The sequence below is a fragment of the Arachis stenosperma genome, chromosome 1, assembly GCF_014773155.1.
Source record: "Arachis stenosperma cultivar V10309 chromosome 1, arast.V10309.gnm1.PFL2, whole genome shotgun sequence".
Lineage (NCBI taxonomy): Eukaryota > Viridiplantae > Streptophyta > Magnoliopsida > Fabales > Fabaceae > Arachis > Arachis stenosperma.
The window spans coordinates 60,824,165-60,840,220 of NC_080377.1; the positions used below are offsets into that span (position 1 = coordinate 60,824,165).

The 16,056-nt window shown below is 36.2% G+C and overlaps 1 protein-coding gene across 1 annotated transcript; it reads right to left on the reverse strand.

Annotated features, from left to right (window-relative positions):
- Positions 1–4,137: 4,137 nt before the first annotated feature.
- Positions 4,138–9,390, reverse strand: LOC130972443 (FAM10 family protein At4g22670). Its single transcript, XM_057897176.1, has 11 exons — positions 9,088–9,390; positions 8,937–8,976; positions 8,658–8,813; positions 8,458–8,545; positions 6,972–7,052; positions 6,810–6,874; positions 6,278–6,418; positions 5,676–5,792; positions 5,307–5,522; positions 5,142–5,199; positions 4,138–4,580 (listed from the first exon to the last, which is right to left on the reverse strand). The coding sequence occupies exons 1-11, from the start codon at positions 9,195–9,197 to the stop codon at positions 4,483–4,485; spliced, it is 1,170 nt and encodes a 389-aa protein (XP_057753159.1). The 5' UTR covers positions 9,198–9,390; the 3' UTR covers positions 4,138–4,482.
- Positions 9,391–16,056: the final 6,666 nt, after the last annotated feature.

Below are 16,056 nucleotides of genomic sequence, written 5' to 3' on the forward strand. Positions count from 1 at the left end.
TTAGGAGAAGCTGTATTTGATGATAGATATGATGCAGAAGCATGGTTATTTTAATTAATAGATAGAAAATTCCAGAAACATGGTTCCCATAGATTTTAAGGGTTTTGTAGGCAAAAGTAGTGTCCGACAAGTACGGCGGAGGAAAACAGAAGAAGGTGAAGATGAGCCCATGATTATTATTGGTGTGATGTGATGATAACTACTAATTTTAGTTGAGTATTGCTATCTTTATATGTTGTTAATTAACAGCTACAGCACACAAGCTCAAGCTAGGCAAGTTTTTTATGATAGATATGATGATGCATCATCCAAGCCTAAAAATTGAACTCTTATTGATTCATTAACTTGAATTCATTAACTTGAATTTATTAATTTCTCCTTCCTCTTTACAGTATACCTTCATGGGGCCAAAGCTATATGTGAACACATCACAGGTAAACATTTTCCTTCTTGGCCCTGGATATCTAGCTGTTTCTTGGCTGTGCCTCTGATCTTAAGAAATCCACGTTCATGCCCTTTGGATGGTGTTATTTAGCAATTCGCAGGGAAACAAAATAAAAAGTGTGATAGGAAAATCTATGTGAAATGACTTTTAGGATGTGTAGTACTTTTATGTCTTTATTAGCATGGAGTGATACTGTGTTTGGTTAGTTTTGATAAACAAGATATGCATCCTTTCTTGTTCATATTTTAAGATTATGCTATTAAATTATTCAATTGTTACCATTCATTAACACAACATTTTCTAACTTGGACATTCTGAAGTTTGTGCTCGACATTCTTTTGTTTTATTTTGCCTTAATAGGAAACTGGGTGTTTATTATACCAAGAGAGTTCCTTTAAATGCATCCTCAAGTCAAAATTAAAGTTGATGGGGATGGTGAATGTAAACCCCGCTAAAAGCGGTAAATAATTAGTTAATAAATTATATTTTAAATTGGAAAATTAGAAATGCAAAACTAATATCAAAATAGGGTAGAGCTCATCAAAACGAGAATTTTGACACCAATTTCAAAAAAGTTGGCCCAAGATTGGGCCGAACGGGCCGAACCGGTTGAACCGGACCCGTGGGCCCAACTGATGAGCGGATAATTTATACGCTTTTTGGCATTGTTTTTAGGTAGTTTTTAGTAGGATCTAACTACTTTTTAGTATATAATTATTAGTTTTTATGCAAAATTCACATTTCTAGACTTTACTACACCAAGCGGGTTGTTGGAACCTCTGCCTCCATCAGAGCGACCGCGGGAAAGTATCTCTCTAGATTTCATCTCTGCCTTACCGAAGTCCGAGGGGTTTGGATTTATTCTTGTGGTAGTGGATCGATTTTCAAAGTATGCTACCTTTATACCCGCCCCTACCGACTGCACTGCAGAGGAGGCAGCACAACTATTCTTCAAGAATGTGGTGAAATATTGGAAATTGCCTAAGAGCATCATTAGTGATCGAGATCCACCCTTCACAGGACGACTATGGACAGAGCTGTTCAAACTCCTTGGGTCGGAGCTTCATTTTTCAACATGCATCCATCCTCAAACTGATGGGCAGACTGAGAGAGTGAATGCCTTACTCGAGTGTTACTTGAGGCATTTCGTAAGTGCTAATCAGAAGGATTGGACAAAACTCCTCGACATTGCTCAATTCTCATACAATTTGCAAACGAGTGAGTCTACAAGAAAGAGTCCATTTGAGATTGTGACTGGACAGCAGCAGCTTACACCTAACTCTCTTTCTTCCTCTTACTCAGGGAAGAGCCCTGGAGCTTATCATATGATTAAGTCTTGGGAAGAACAAGCAGATGTCACTCGTTCTTACCTCGACAAAGCTGCAAAGAGGATGAAGAAATGGACAGATAAGAAGAGGAGGCATGCAAGATATCAAGTGGGACACAAGGTAATGATTAAACTTCTTCCACAACAATTCAAAGCCTTTCGCAAAGTTCATTAGGGTTTAGTCCGCAAATACGAAGGGCCATTTGAGATCATTGGACGTGTTGGGGAGGTTGCTTACAAAGTACAACTCCCTCCCTCTATGAAGATCCACCCGGTCTTCCATGTGAGTATGCTTAAACCATATCATGAAGACCAAGACGAACTGAGTAGAAGTGACTCGAGTCGTGCTCCGCCCGTGTTGATTAGATCCTTTGATAAAGAAATCAAAGAAATCTTTGCTAATCGCATCGTGCGACGAAGAGGAGTACCACCAAGTATCCAATACTTGATCAAGTGGAAATGATTCCCGATAACCGAAGCTAGCTGGGAAACTCGTGAAGATTTGTGGCAATTCCAAGAACACCTACGGCGCTATCATGAACATAACGCAACGAGGACGTCTGCACATTTGGTGGGGGAGAATGTCACGGTAAATTTTAGAAGGTTAAATTTAACAGTGTTTGTATAGTTTTCTGGAGTGTTTGAGAATGCTCTAGATGGTTCCGGAATGTTCTAGAATGTCCTAGAAGGTCCTGGAATACCCTAGAAGGTTCTAGAAGACTCTGGAAGGTCATAGAATATTCTAGAAGACTGTAGATGTATATAGAAGTATAAAGAGTGGTATGGAATAATCTAGAAACATTTAGAAAGTTATGGTAGGATAGATATTTGTAAAGAAGGTTCTGGATGATTAATCTGGATCGTTGATTAGATTTAATCCTAACCATCCATTGAGGAGGTGGATGGCTATAAATAGGGGTGAGAGTTAGAGTTTGTGAGTGTGTGAATCATTTGTAACAAACACTTGAGCAATAAAGTGCTCTTTCCACCAAGCTTCCTTTCTCTTGTGTTCTCTTGTATTCTTAGCTTTCTTGCAAGTATTGAGGGTTAGACTGACTTGGCCTTAGCTTAAGAGATTGAGTAAGTCCGAGTGCCGGCACGGTAGCCTTGGAGTGTGTCCAAGGCTGTGACAATAGAAAAATAAATCACTGAATAACACAACTCCAATTTATTAGTCATCATCAGTTATTGAAGTGGAATATATATATATTCTGGAGAGAGAGAGAGAGAGAGAGAGAGAGAGAGAGAGAGAGAGAGAGAGAGAGAGAGAGAGAGAGAGAGAGAGAGAGAGAGAGAGAGAGAGAGAGAGAGAGAGAGAGAGAGAGAGAGAGAGAGAGAGAGAGAGAGAGAGAGAGAGAGAGAGAGAGAGAGAGAGAGAGAGAGAGAGAGCTGAAAATGACGGGTTGACCCCCCAACATTAGAATGCCGGCAGGCATATATATTATGATCCAATTCAAAAATAAATAAATAAAATGAAATGAAATAAAATTTTATGAATCTAATTTTACATAAATATTCATTATATATAGTGTGTGTTATGTGTGGAGTCTATGATGTCTCTAGTTATGGTGACTTTGAAAGCTATACACGTGTTGATAAAATAAAAAAAAAATCACATGTTTTTATATTTTACTAACATTTTTAAATTAAAATATATTATTAAATAATAAACAAATATTACTTTACTTTTTAAGATATCATTCCCACCATAACATAAGCCCCAAAATAGGTTGAAGTTTATAGTTTACTACAACAATTGGAAATTGATTTATCGAAAAAAAAAAAGTGAATTATATTCTCTATTCTGTTTTCCACGCTATGATTAGTGTATAGCATAGAGACGGAGAGAAATAAGTAAATAACGCTGTTATATATAAGAGTATTTAACAACGAAAAAATAATTAATTTATCTAGCATTTTGAACATAAGGGACTGATTTATTTGCTCAAATTTATTGACATTATTTATTAATTAGTACTAGCTACTCGATGTTAATATAACTTTCGTTTTACAATGTCTAGGTCGAATGCTTCATGACAAGGATGCACATCGCTAGAGATTTCTTGTTGAAAAATTTGCCTTTTGTTTAGGAGTGGTTTTCAAACTGCTTTAACATTTGAGCTTGTAATCGTGGGTTCTCCTGCTCTCCAACTAGAAAAATGTCAGAAGATCAATATTTTTTATAAAATAAGTAAAATTAGTAATTACTTAATATTTCTCATTTTGTTCTTACTATTAAATGATTAACAATTCTTTTGGGATGGACTAATTCTTCCTACACTGCTTTTAATTCAGACCAGAAACATATAAATCGCACGTCTTTAAGTATCTACTGCCATTTTCTCCTCATATACGAAACAAAATGTTAAAAACTACGCTTATTTTTTTTTCTATTTTCTTTTCATAAAGAAAAGGGGGGCACGAGATGGAGCCCTAAAGTCGATGTCTAACACATCCCCCAACCCCACTTTTTTCCTTAAAAATGAGAGATATCTCAGCTTTTATCATTCAAATTCTCTAAAAAAATTACAGTGCTGATGACAATTACCACAACTAGTAAGAGCTATAAACATCTCAACTTAAAACTCGTACTTACAAATGACGAGAGATTTATGTAATTTCATGGAAACGCAAATAAATACTAAATATGCAAGACAAGAGACCTGAAAGACTGAAAAATAAGATAAAGATGTTCACGTTCGGAAATTGTTTAATTGGGACCTCCAAATTTGCTCATCATTTTCGCAATGACCGGAGCGACCTTAGGATTTGACTGATGCTTAGCCAAGTTAGCAGGGTTCTTCATAACTGCAATCAATCCAACAATGAGTACATAATGTTGCCATCAATGAATATATACATATAACTGAAAGGAACAGAAGATAAAGCCCCATTCCCCAAAATGAAAAAAACTAACAGAAGTTGATTTAATTTGTTTTGAGCACAATTGTCAAAAGGCACATGAAAAGGAAATTATGACATCTTGATAAAATTAAGTGGACCCTGTGAGTCTATGACTACATCGTTTAACCACCATCTATGACGCTAAAATGAACAACAATTCTTCCTCATCATTCCACATCCCCAATCTTCAAATAAAGTTTGATATTTCACAAGTATGCAATTCTATGAACAAATTGACAAAATCTAAATCTTCATAATCTACATCCAAAACATGACATATGAAGCAACCCAATAGTTTCCTCAAGCTACTACAAATAACTACATGGTCATCAGATTTAGTTTGGTCAATTCCGCCAGCAACTTACGAAATCCAGAAAATGCTTGGACACATATCAAATATAAAGAAAGGAAAATGCAAATTTAATAGGAAAAGAAATGAGAATATATGACAAAGCCAAAGATTACCGTCTTGTAGTGCAGCCATGACCTCCGGATCACTAAATGCCGCCATTAGCTCAGGGTCCTGAAATTTGTCGAAGTACATTTAATATTAGAACAAGAACATAAAGAGGGTTTTTCATAAAGCACTTTACATTAACAACATATATCCAGATATCCAGCTATACTTACATTCAAGATTTTGCTAAAATCAACATTTCCAGGCACTCCACCTGCCATTCCTCCCGGGAAGCCTCCCGGCATCCCTCCTGGGAAGCCTCCGGGCATACCCCCTGGCATGCCACCTGGAAACCCACCAGGCATGCCTCCTGGAAACCCACCAGGCATGCCTCCGGGGTTTCTACTGGAAGATGATTGATCTTGCTTCTTAGCCTTCTCATATGCAGCCTACAAAAATAGAGAGTATGTTAGCAGCATGCCAAAAACTAAATTACATGGGATTACATAACATGGCACGCCTTTCTTGTGATAGACAGCAAGTTACCAGCATGCCAGCAACTAAAATACATGGAATAATGCATCCATATCAAAATTGAGAACCTGAGCTTCAGCACGACGTCTTTGCCTCTCACGCTCAAGTTTTTTCTCCGCTCTTTCCTTGTGCAGCCTTTCATACTTCCGTCGGTGTTCCTCAATCTTGTGAGCATTTGGTTCCACCTAGACAATCCAGAATTCGCAGTAAGATCCCAAAGCAAAAGCAACCATTTATATAAGACAGATATTCAGAATACCCCAAATGATTTGATACAATTCACGGCATTCAAATTACAATAAACGATGTCAACCATTATCTCCTATTCAACTATTTTCTAGTCAAGATAAAACTAATTTTCATGTTTTATAAACTTCTAATGGATCAATGTTCTACATTCTAAGATATCTCTTTTATAAATGTAAGTCATTTCAATTATTCGATTGATTTGAATATTCAGGCCATATCAATGTTGTATTTCACTGATATAAACAACCATAATCAAACTTATCTGTGTCCGATATTTCTTTTAACTTGAGGTGATTCTAAACTCATTGAGGTGGGATTTTCTTAAAATCAATTGAGTATCTTATTATATTTAGTTGTAGATGAAGTACATAATAGATTAGCAAATCTCATTCAGCTCATACGAAAGGACCACAGAACAAACCTTCTTAAGTACAGCACTTATTTCCTCATCATAATCAATGTTTGAAGCCACATGAAGATCCTTTGCAGCCTCTTCCCACTGACCAAGCATTGACCGTGCTATACCACGCGACTTGTAGCCTTTAGCAGAATCGGGATTGATCTGAATGAAGACAAATTTTAATACATACAACATAATGCATGTAAATGTACTGCCAATAAAAGACATCATATGGGTTATGCATTATGTACATTGTAGAATAGGAAATCATGTCGTGTTATGTTAGTATAAATTCATAATGTTTCCAAAACCAACTGTCGTTCAAAAATATTTTTAAGGAAACGCAAAAGGGAGTACCATGCAAAATAATTTAGAAAAAAATAATTGCAAATCAACCCATCACCTTATATCTAATACTAATATCACTTGGGTATATTTGGAAACTATAAATTTTCCAAATACATTCACCGAGTACATTCATAGACCTATTTTAAGTCGAGTAAGGATATGATTCTGTCCATCAATCTGCGATACTAAGCGGAAAGAATATAACCTGCAAAGCAGCATTTGCATCACGGATCGCAGCATTTGGTTTCTTCATTTTGATGTAAACACTGGCTGTAAATGATCAACAAATATATAAAAGAATTAACAGATATCACATACTTATAAGAACAAACAAACAGATCATGTTGGCAAAAGGACCAAGTCATACCTCTGGTGGCATACATTATGGCAGATGTAGGATTAAGCAAGATTGCCTCGGTCAAGTTCTCAATTGCCTCCTCGAACTTGCCTGCATTAGAAAGATATGATATTAAGATTACTGCTGCATTACCAAACAAGCCTATGATTAATTCTCAAAGAAATAAACATTTCCAATGCTATATAAGACATAATAACACTAGATAGTTTTTCAAAGTTTAGACCATTGAGAGATATAGAAATTATACTGTTAGATTTATTTTGAGATTTTGCAACTTACCAAATTTACTACCCGTAACATAACTTGCTAGATAAGAATTTTTTATCCATTCTAGAAATTGTGGAATTATGCAAGTGTGACCAATCCTCATTAAATAGGCCAGTTCTTTGTGCTTCCTTTCGCCCTTCTTTTTCACATGATTGTTTGGTTCGTCAAATTCACAAGTGGTGTGACCAACGAAAGAGAGTTGCCATCCCACAAGGAAAGAGGGTAGCATTGTCTAACGATACCATTGCAACCTACTTTTATTAGGAGGGTGCCACATTATAATCTAGGTTTATATCTACAGTTACTGGACCACTAAAATTTGAAATGTTGCTCTTTGATGAGAACAAAAGCACTACATGGCAGTGACTATCCATGATGTTTGTTAACAAGGTCTTATGTTAAAACTTGAGATGTGGAAGGTTGCCAAGAAACAGAAATGGTGAGAGAAGAGAGGCAGGGAGAAAGGAGTTATAATGAAGCAGATTTAATTGCTGAAGAAGAATGAAGAATCACAAAAAATAAGTTCAGTGCAGGTTCATCTAAGAGAACTAACTCTGGGTTAAAATCAGCTACAGCTTTCTAACTCAACTCTAACAGAATTTTAACTATGGTAAGTTAACAGCTAACTAACTAACTAATCTAACAGATTGCTATAAATATAAGAGCTGAGCGGGTGAGCCGGCACTATATATCAACTAACATCTTACGAAAAAGATAATTTATGCATGCACGGATGGATACTCTTAATATAATAGCTAAGATTCAAACAAAATCCATGATCATGGGATTATGGATGACATTCTCTTTATACAATGAAGTGAATGAACCATCTCAATAAAGATGAAATAGATCCAAAAAGGATTCTTATCCAAGCAATTATCAGCACTGTAAATGTTGGTTCATCAAGTTGATGAAATAATCCTTCAATACCTGCTTTCCTAGTGTACAGTATTGAATACAGACTTAATTAGGAGAATGCACTTAAAAGCTACGATAATGTGTAATCGTTGGACTTAGGAGATTCAGAAAAATATTACTTTTTCAAGATGCAAAATTGAAAATTTATTTTAATGTAATATTTAACTAGATCTCTACTTATTATAAAACAACTAATTAAGTCGTTTTCAAGAAGTTGAAAAAACTTGAAAAAAATCCTTTTTAATTTTATTCAGAATAATACATTAAAATGAGCTCATTATCCACTTCAAATTTCACAATGGAAAATTACCTTCAGAAATTGCTTCCATGGCTTTAGCTTTGGCAGACTGCGCAGCATCACGATTCTCTTCAGTGACCTCAACAGAAGCGTCTCCCATCTGAAACATCACATCACACCCATTCACCTCATCAAAAACCCTAACTTCAGTTTCACAAACATATTATAACAAAAACAGAAACATTCATAATATTTTAAAAGAAAAAAAGAACCTTCTGCGGAGGATCATTGTCAGGCTCAACGGTTTCACCCTCGAGCTCAACATCAGATTCAATAATCTCGTCATCTTCCTCCTCTTCTACTTCATCCACCTTGGATTGTTCCTCGTCTCCAGCATCCTCAAAATCATCATCACTCTCCACATCTCTCTACACGCATTCATATATCAAACCATGATTTCAATTTTTCTCCGGAAAATTCATAGAACAGAAATGGAATAAACGTTGATTAATAATAATAATAATAATAATAATAATAATAATACACGGTACCGATTTGGAGTAAGCAGATGCTGGTAGCTTCGCTCCGAGGCTGCAACGAATGACAAACAAAGAAACGAATCAATCACAGAGGTGGTAAGTGACTAAGTGTGTAATTTGAATTGAAAAGAGAGGGATAGAATTGGAATTTTGGGGGATTTACCTTTCGAGGTAGTCGCGGAAGAAGGAGAGGGAAGGATCGGCGAGGACGGAAGGATTGGACTTACACTGTTCAATGAAATGCTTCAATTGGTTCAGCTTCGAAGCGTCCATTACTCTTTCAATTTTTCTCCTTCTCCTCCACTCACACTCTAACTACTGCTACTCAAGCTCTGTGCGAAGCTTCGCGTTGTGTTGTTTTGTTTTCTAAGGTTTTCTCTTACTGTGGGCGCTAACCCTGGGGTCTCTCTTTACTCGCTTGACTTGTGAGTTGTTGTGAATGTGTTTGACGAGGTTATTCTAGTACCTTCTACTTCTAGTGGATATGCATTGTGTATTTTATTTTCTTTTAACCCGATTTCGAAACTTAACTCCTATTCAGTTTCCACTTTCAAGTCTCAACACCAACACATTTTACTTTGCATTTCCGTTAACTACTAGGATAGGTATCCCCTCAATCCAGGATGATGGTGGTTTTCCCAAAGTCTAGTTCTAAATATAATAATAAATAAATAATTTTAACTTTGAATTTTACTAATAAGTGTATCAATCCTAAAAATATTTGTTAAGATTATTTATTGGTGTTGATTAAAAATTTTAAATCAATTTGCATGTACTAGAATTTTCATGACACATGTTTAAAAAATTGAAGAAACAAAATTTGAATTGAAAACAATAATTAAAGAATTATTTACTAAAAAATATTAAAAATTTAAAGAATTACCAAGAATATTCAAAAGAGGTATTTGATTATTAAAAGAATGATGACAAAGCATGTAAGTTCTACAAACTTCATGATCATTACCAATGTAGTCTTAGTTGTTAAGAAAAAGAAATTATTATTTTATTAAGAAATTTAGTCTATATGAAATCATACATGCTTTGTGTATTATGTGTGTTTCAAATAATAAAAATTGTGTTATGATCGAGAATTGAGAGGTGCTCCTTTGTTTTATGAGTGTTAGTGAGTTTGAGAGATGAAAAATATGATAACGTCATTTATGTGAGTGAGTAATTCTACGGCTAATATAATGTGGGTATTATACTAACATTTGGTATCAGAGCTGGTTAATCCAGCACCTGGTGTTTGAGAATTTGTAAGATGTGAGAGTTCTCACATAGTTGTTTATTCATAAAGTCGGAATGGTAAACACTTTTAATATTGTGTGGTCCGATCCCAAGGTAGATAGAAAACTTGATTATAATTATTGGGAGACTTTAATGTCTACCTATTTGAAGACCCAAACATGTGAAATTTCATTGAACCGGGTTTTCAAGAAGGAGCAGATGCTGCCCAACAAAGGAGAGATCAATTGGCGCTATCTCAAATTCATCAAGGTGTAGATTATACGATATTTAGCAAAATAGTAAAAGCCAAAAGTGCAAAAGATGCATGAAACACGTTGAAGCTGTCATATAAGGGCGTAGATAAAGCTCAGAAAGCAAAGTTACAGTCTTTTAGAATAGAATATAAAAGATACGAGATGTCTAGCTCAAAAACTATTGAGCAATATTTTACTCGTGTTACAGATCTTGTCAATAAGATGAGAGTCTATGGAAAAGATATGCTCGATAGCAAAGTGGTGGAGAAAATTCTCCGCACCATGTCAATAAAATACGACCATGTGGTGATTACGATACTAGAGTCTCATGATATGGATACTATGACGATTGCAGAGTTGTAAGGAACCATGAAAAGTCACATCAGTAGAATACTGGATAAGTAAAAAAAATCAACGGAAAAAGCCCTGAAAAGTCCAGTGAATTTAATCAATGTTGCAGAATCAAATTGTACACAAGAAGGACGAGGTCGTAGTTTTAATTTTTAAAGTAGAGGCAGAGAAAGTTTTAGAGGTAGAGGTTGTGGCAATTACAACAAGGAAGTTATAATAATTTTACACCACCTAATCAAGAAAGAGGTGGAACAAATTTCAAGCCTGTTAACTGAGGAAGAGGTCGAGGTAATTTTTATCAAGAAAGAACCAATTTCAACTGCTTTCATTGTGGAAAGTATGGACACAAAGCAGCAGATTGCAGATTTAAAATGGTGAATAACAATCAAGCACACATTGCAGAAAATCAGCATCAAAATATTGATGATTATCCAAGTACTCAAACTTTATTTTTTACAAGTAATTCATGTGTTGAAGATGAAAATATATGGTACTTGGATAATGCCTGTAGTAATCATATGTCTGGTAGAAAGGAGTTATTTTCTTCACTAGATGATTCAGTTAAACTATTATTGAAGTTTGGTAATAGTACAAAGATTTCTATCAAAGAAAAATGGCACATACCAATTAGATTGAAGGATAGTTCTCTGAGTTATATTTTTGAAGTTTTCTATGCTCCTGAACTTTATTACAATTTATTAAGTTTGGGGCAATTATCTGAGAAGGGATATAAGATGATAACTTATCGTGGATATTGCATTGTATTTTGACAACAATGGACGATTCATAGATAAAGCAAGATGACTTCAAACAGAATGTTTTCGTTAAAAATTCAACATGTAAATCCCTCTTGGTTGAGTTTTGTAATACTTGATGATAAATGGCTGTGGCATATGCGGTTTGGACATTTTTATTTTTCTGGCCTAAACTACCTATCAAGAAAAGGACTTGTTTCTGGTCTACCACGGGTTCATATTTCCAATTGTGTTTGTGAGATTTGTGAACTGAAAAAGAAGCACAGAGATTCATTCCCAATAGAAAAGTCATAGAGAGCTAGAAGATTACTTGAAATTGTGCATTCAGATATCTGTTCTGTTGAAGTTTCAAGCAATGGTGGTAGCAAGTACTTTATCACTTTTATTGATGATTTTAGTAGATATACATGGGTATACTTTCTGAAGCAGAAATCAGAAGTATGAGATGTCTTCATGACATTCAAGGCGTTTGTCAAAAAAAAGTTGTTGTAAAATCAAAATTGTCATAACAGACAGAGGAACAGAATATCTTGCGTGTTTAGATTACTTTAAGCAACACGGAATTCAACACCAATTAAAAACTAGATATACTTCTTGATGTGTGGAAAACAATCCAACACAAAACTCACCGGCAAGTGTACCGGGTCGCATCAAGTAATAATAACTCACATGAGTGAGGTCGATCCCACAGGGATTGAAGGATTGAGCAATTTTAGTTTAGTGGGTGATTTAGTCAAGCGAATCAAGTTTTGGTTGAGTGATTTGGTCTTAACAGGAAGTAAATGACAGTAAATGTAAAGGGGGAAGGGAGAAGTGCAGTAAATTAAAGAACAGAATTATAAAATTGCAGAATCTTAAAGAGCAAGAAAGTAAATGACTGAAACTTAAAGTGCAAGAAACTTAAATTGCAGTAACTTAAATGGCAAGAAAGATAAATGGCTTGAAGATAAAAGGGGTTTGAGGACTGGGGTTGCAGAATCTAAACAAAGAGAAGGTAACTTGCAACAATTGATTGAGCAGAAATTGAATCAGAAGCAATAAACATTCAAACAGAAAGAAAATAAAATGCAGCAAAGGTTCACAGAAGAACCAAGAGTAAATTATGATCTCAGGATCCCAAGGGCTTAGGTAGCAGAGCCTAAAACCCAATTTCCTTCCCAGATCTGAATTATCTAAGAAATTGACAGAAAATTAAAGAAGAAGCAATAGAAGAACAGAATTGAATTTGAATTATGCAGAAAACAAAGTGAAAAGAGTTTGAATGGGAATTGAGACAGAATTTCCTCAATTTCACACACCCAAAACTCAGAAACAGAAGAGTAGAATTGCCCAAGGGAAATGAGGAAGGAGATTAATCAATTCTCCCTTGATCCTCTTAGCTCTCGGTCAAGTCTCTCAAGAAAGCTCAAGAAAGTGCCAAAGCAAAAGTAAAATTCAAAAGCCAAGGTAAAAGTCTAAGTGTGGGTAAAAGATCCAAAAGAAAAAAAAGGTCCTAATTACATCAAACTAGCTTCTATATATACACTTTCTATTCTTGGATTTTGGGATTTGGATGGGCTTTTGAATTGGTGAAGAAATGGATTTTTAATTTGAATTTTGGCCCAAGAAATCACTCCCAGGAGGCTGCCCTGCCCTTGTGGAGGGCAGGGCAGAAAATTGATGCATGGTGCAAGAGCTTGGTGCGGCAATGTGCGAGCTGGCGCGGCCTTGGTGCGTCCTGGTGCGGCGAGATGCTGCCCTGCCCGCGCCAAGGGCAGGGCAGGAAGAGTTTGATGCGCCAGAATTGTGGAGTGCGCGCGTTGGTGCTGCCAGGGGAGGAAATTGGTGCGCCAGGGACGAAAAACGCTGCCCTGCCCGCGCCAAGGGCAGGGCAGAAAGTTGTGGTGCTGCCAGATGCGTGCGTGGTGCTGCCAGGGTCGAATATTGGTGCGCCAGGAAGGAAATTTGTGCGCCAGAATTTTGTGTGTGGTGCGCCAGTTCAAATACTGCCCTGCCCGCGCCAAGGGAAGGGCAATGTTCCTTCCTTCACGTCCCAAGTTCGAATCACGGAGGAGGCAAACACGCTACATTTTTTCTTGGCTTCTTGGCACGGTAGTGGACCTTAGTGCCTAGCTTCTTCATGGTCCCTTGTTCGAACCTTGTAGCAAGCATGGGTGACATTTTCCTTTGAATTTTCTCCTTAGAGAGCCCGATCCTGCCCTCCACAAGGGCAGGGCAAAGTTTTCTTTCTCTTGGTTCCAAGGCACCATTTTGTGCTCTGCCCTTGTAGTGGGCAGGGCAGAGTTGCCTTCATTATTTGGTCACCTTATGTTGCCCTCCTAGAGGGCAGTGTGCCCTTGTGGAGGGCAATGTTGCTTCCCCCATTAGTTGCGGCACGCTTCTCCTCTCCTTTGCCACGCTTTCCTTTTCTTGTGTTACACTTTTTAGGCCACGCTTTTCATTTTCTTTTCTTTTCTTCACCTACAATAAACCAAACAACCACTCAAAGTATCACTAAATTCAAGAGGCTTATAAATCAATTAAAATTCAATCAAAATTAGCTTAAACCTCATGATTTAACATTAATTTCATGGTGGTTGCTTGATTTAGAGAAGTTATGCATTTTCACTCCAAATCACTTACTTAGGATGCAAGAAAGTGCATAAATGCTAACAAAACAAGTGAAATTAGCTTGAAAAATGGGTATATGATGACTTGTCATCACAACACCAAACTTAAACCTTGCTTGTCCCCAAGCAAGCATCAAAACTAAGAGTAAATGAAATGAATAAGAAAAGAATGCATATCCTTATTATGCAGATAGCAGAACTTCAATCTATGGGGCATTTATGCAGACAATGACAACTCAATTATTGTTGCTGTTACATAATGCATATCTTTCTTCAAAGGCTTGCTAAACTTGCTGTTAGAAGACTCACTTTTTGATTCCACCTTTGCTAACTTTTCTTGGCTTACAATGCTTATCAAGCTTATCATTCTTTAAAGGGTTTGGTGTTAAATGTTGCAGCATAGCCTTTGGCTTTATTTTCTTTTCTTTTGCTCAACATCTTTCCACCTAAGACACATGACTCACTAATTCTTCCTAGGATCATTGATGCCCAGCATCTCTTTGGATCACTAAGTGCTTTGTATCTAAGTTGCTCTTTATTGTGGATTTTCAATTGGCCATCCCAAATCAGTTGATCTAAGTGACCGGGTTTTAAAATACCCCTTAGAATTTACTCATCCAAGCAGATCTTAGTACAAGAACACCACAGGCATATGTCCTAAGGTTCAAGCTATTGGTGTCCAACCTTTATTCTTTGTTTTTCTTGCCATTTTGGCTTTTTCTTTCTCTTTTCTTTCTGTTTTTGTTACCAAGGGTTGTTTCATTCTTGATAAGAGTTTTTATAACAGCAAGCTAACTCACAATTGAATGAGAATGATATTATGCAACAATTATTTCATGAGTCATGCATTTAATCAAACACATGTACCACCACCAACTTCCATTCATACTTATGCAACATTGGATATTTCACTTTTCAATTCAAACCAAACTCTTTTATTTAAGCATATGGGAAACAAAACAATATTTAAAGCTAAGTGGTGAATAACAAGCATTATGCAGACTTATCATTTTTAGCAAACAATTTCACTTGCAACTAGATAAACATTTTAGCAAGACAAACAATAGTTCCCATGTTCGAAACAATACACAGCAGAAAGGATTAAGTTCAGATACAACCTTTGAAGTTGCAACCCTTTGATTCTTCCTTCTATTGTGTTCTCTTTGAGTTAAAATGCATAGTGTCTTCAATTGTTGACTCATGTCCTGCATAATCCTCAAAGTTGCTTGCTTCTCAAGCCCTTAATTATATGGTTAGTGTGTATAATACTGAGTGTGGCTCCAGGATTTGTTTTGGTGTGTGAACACCAAACTTAATTGTTTTGCCACTGTGTCAGATGTACCAAGTTAACCATATTTGAAACCATGTATCCTTGCTAAAGGTTAATGAAATTAAAGCTAGAAAACAACTCAGCAGTTGAATAATACGTTTGATTGCTTTGAGCTAGAATCATGCAAGAGGTGAGAATGTGTTTTTAAATGATATTTTTGGTGGAACACCAAACTTAGAAGTTTTCATTCTCCCTCAAATTGTTTTGGTGTGCAACACCAAACTTAGCTCCTTGCAATGCATACCAATTATTCAACATTTTTATTGAAAAGCTATGAAAAAGAAAACTACCTTAGGTTGGGTTGCCTCCCAACAAGCGCTCTTTTATTGTCACTAGCTTGACATCTTCTGTTCTACTGATCATGGAGGTTGAAAATCACAGTGTCTTAGCTTGTCTGTCTTTATTGTGAACTTCCTTCCGGTTTCCTCTTTGATGACCTCTATAGATTCTTGTGGAAGGATCTTAGTCACAATGTAGTGCTCAAGTAACTGTGGAGACACCTTCAAGGGTTGAATATTGATCATCACTCGATCCCCTAGTGAAAACTTTCCAGTGAGGATTTTTTGCTTTTCTTTAGTTCTATCCTCTGCTTCTTCTTGAAAGAAT

Excerpts from the sequence above, each read along its gene's own strand:
- LOC130972443 (XM_057897176.1), bottom strand. The coding sequence starts at position 9,197 with ATGGACGCTTCGAAGCTGAACCAATTGAAGCATTTCATTGAACAGTGT. Across the intron at positions 6,419-6,809 it reads ATGCAAATGCTGCTTTGCAG|ATCAATCCCGATTCTGCTAA; the intron begins GTTATATTCTTT and ends GTCTTCATTCAG. Across the intron at positions 4,581-5,141 it reads CATGGCTGCACTACAAGACG|TTATGAAGAACCCTGCTAAC; the intron begins GTAATCTTTGGC and ends GATTGATTGCAG.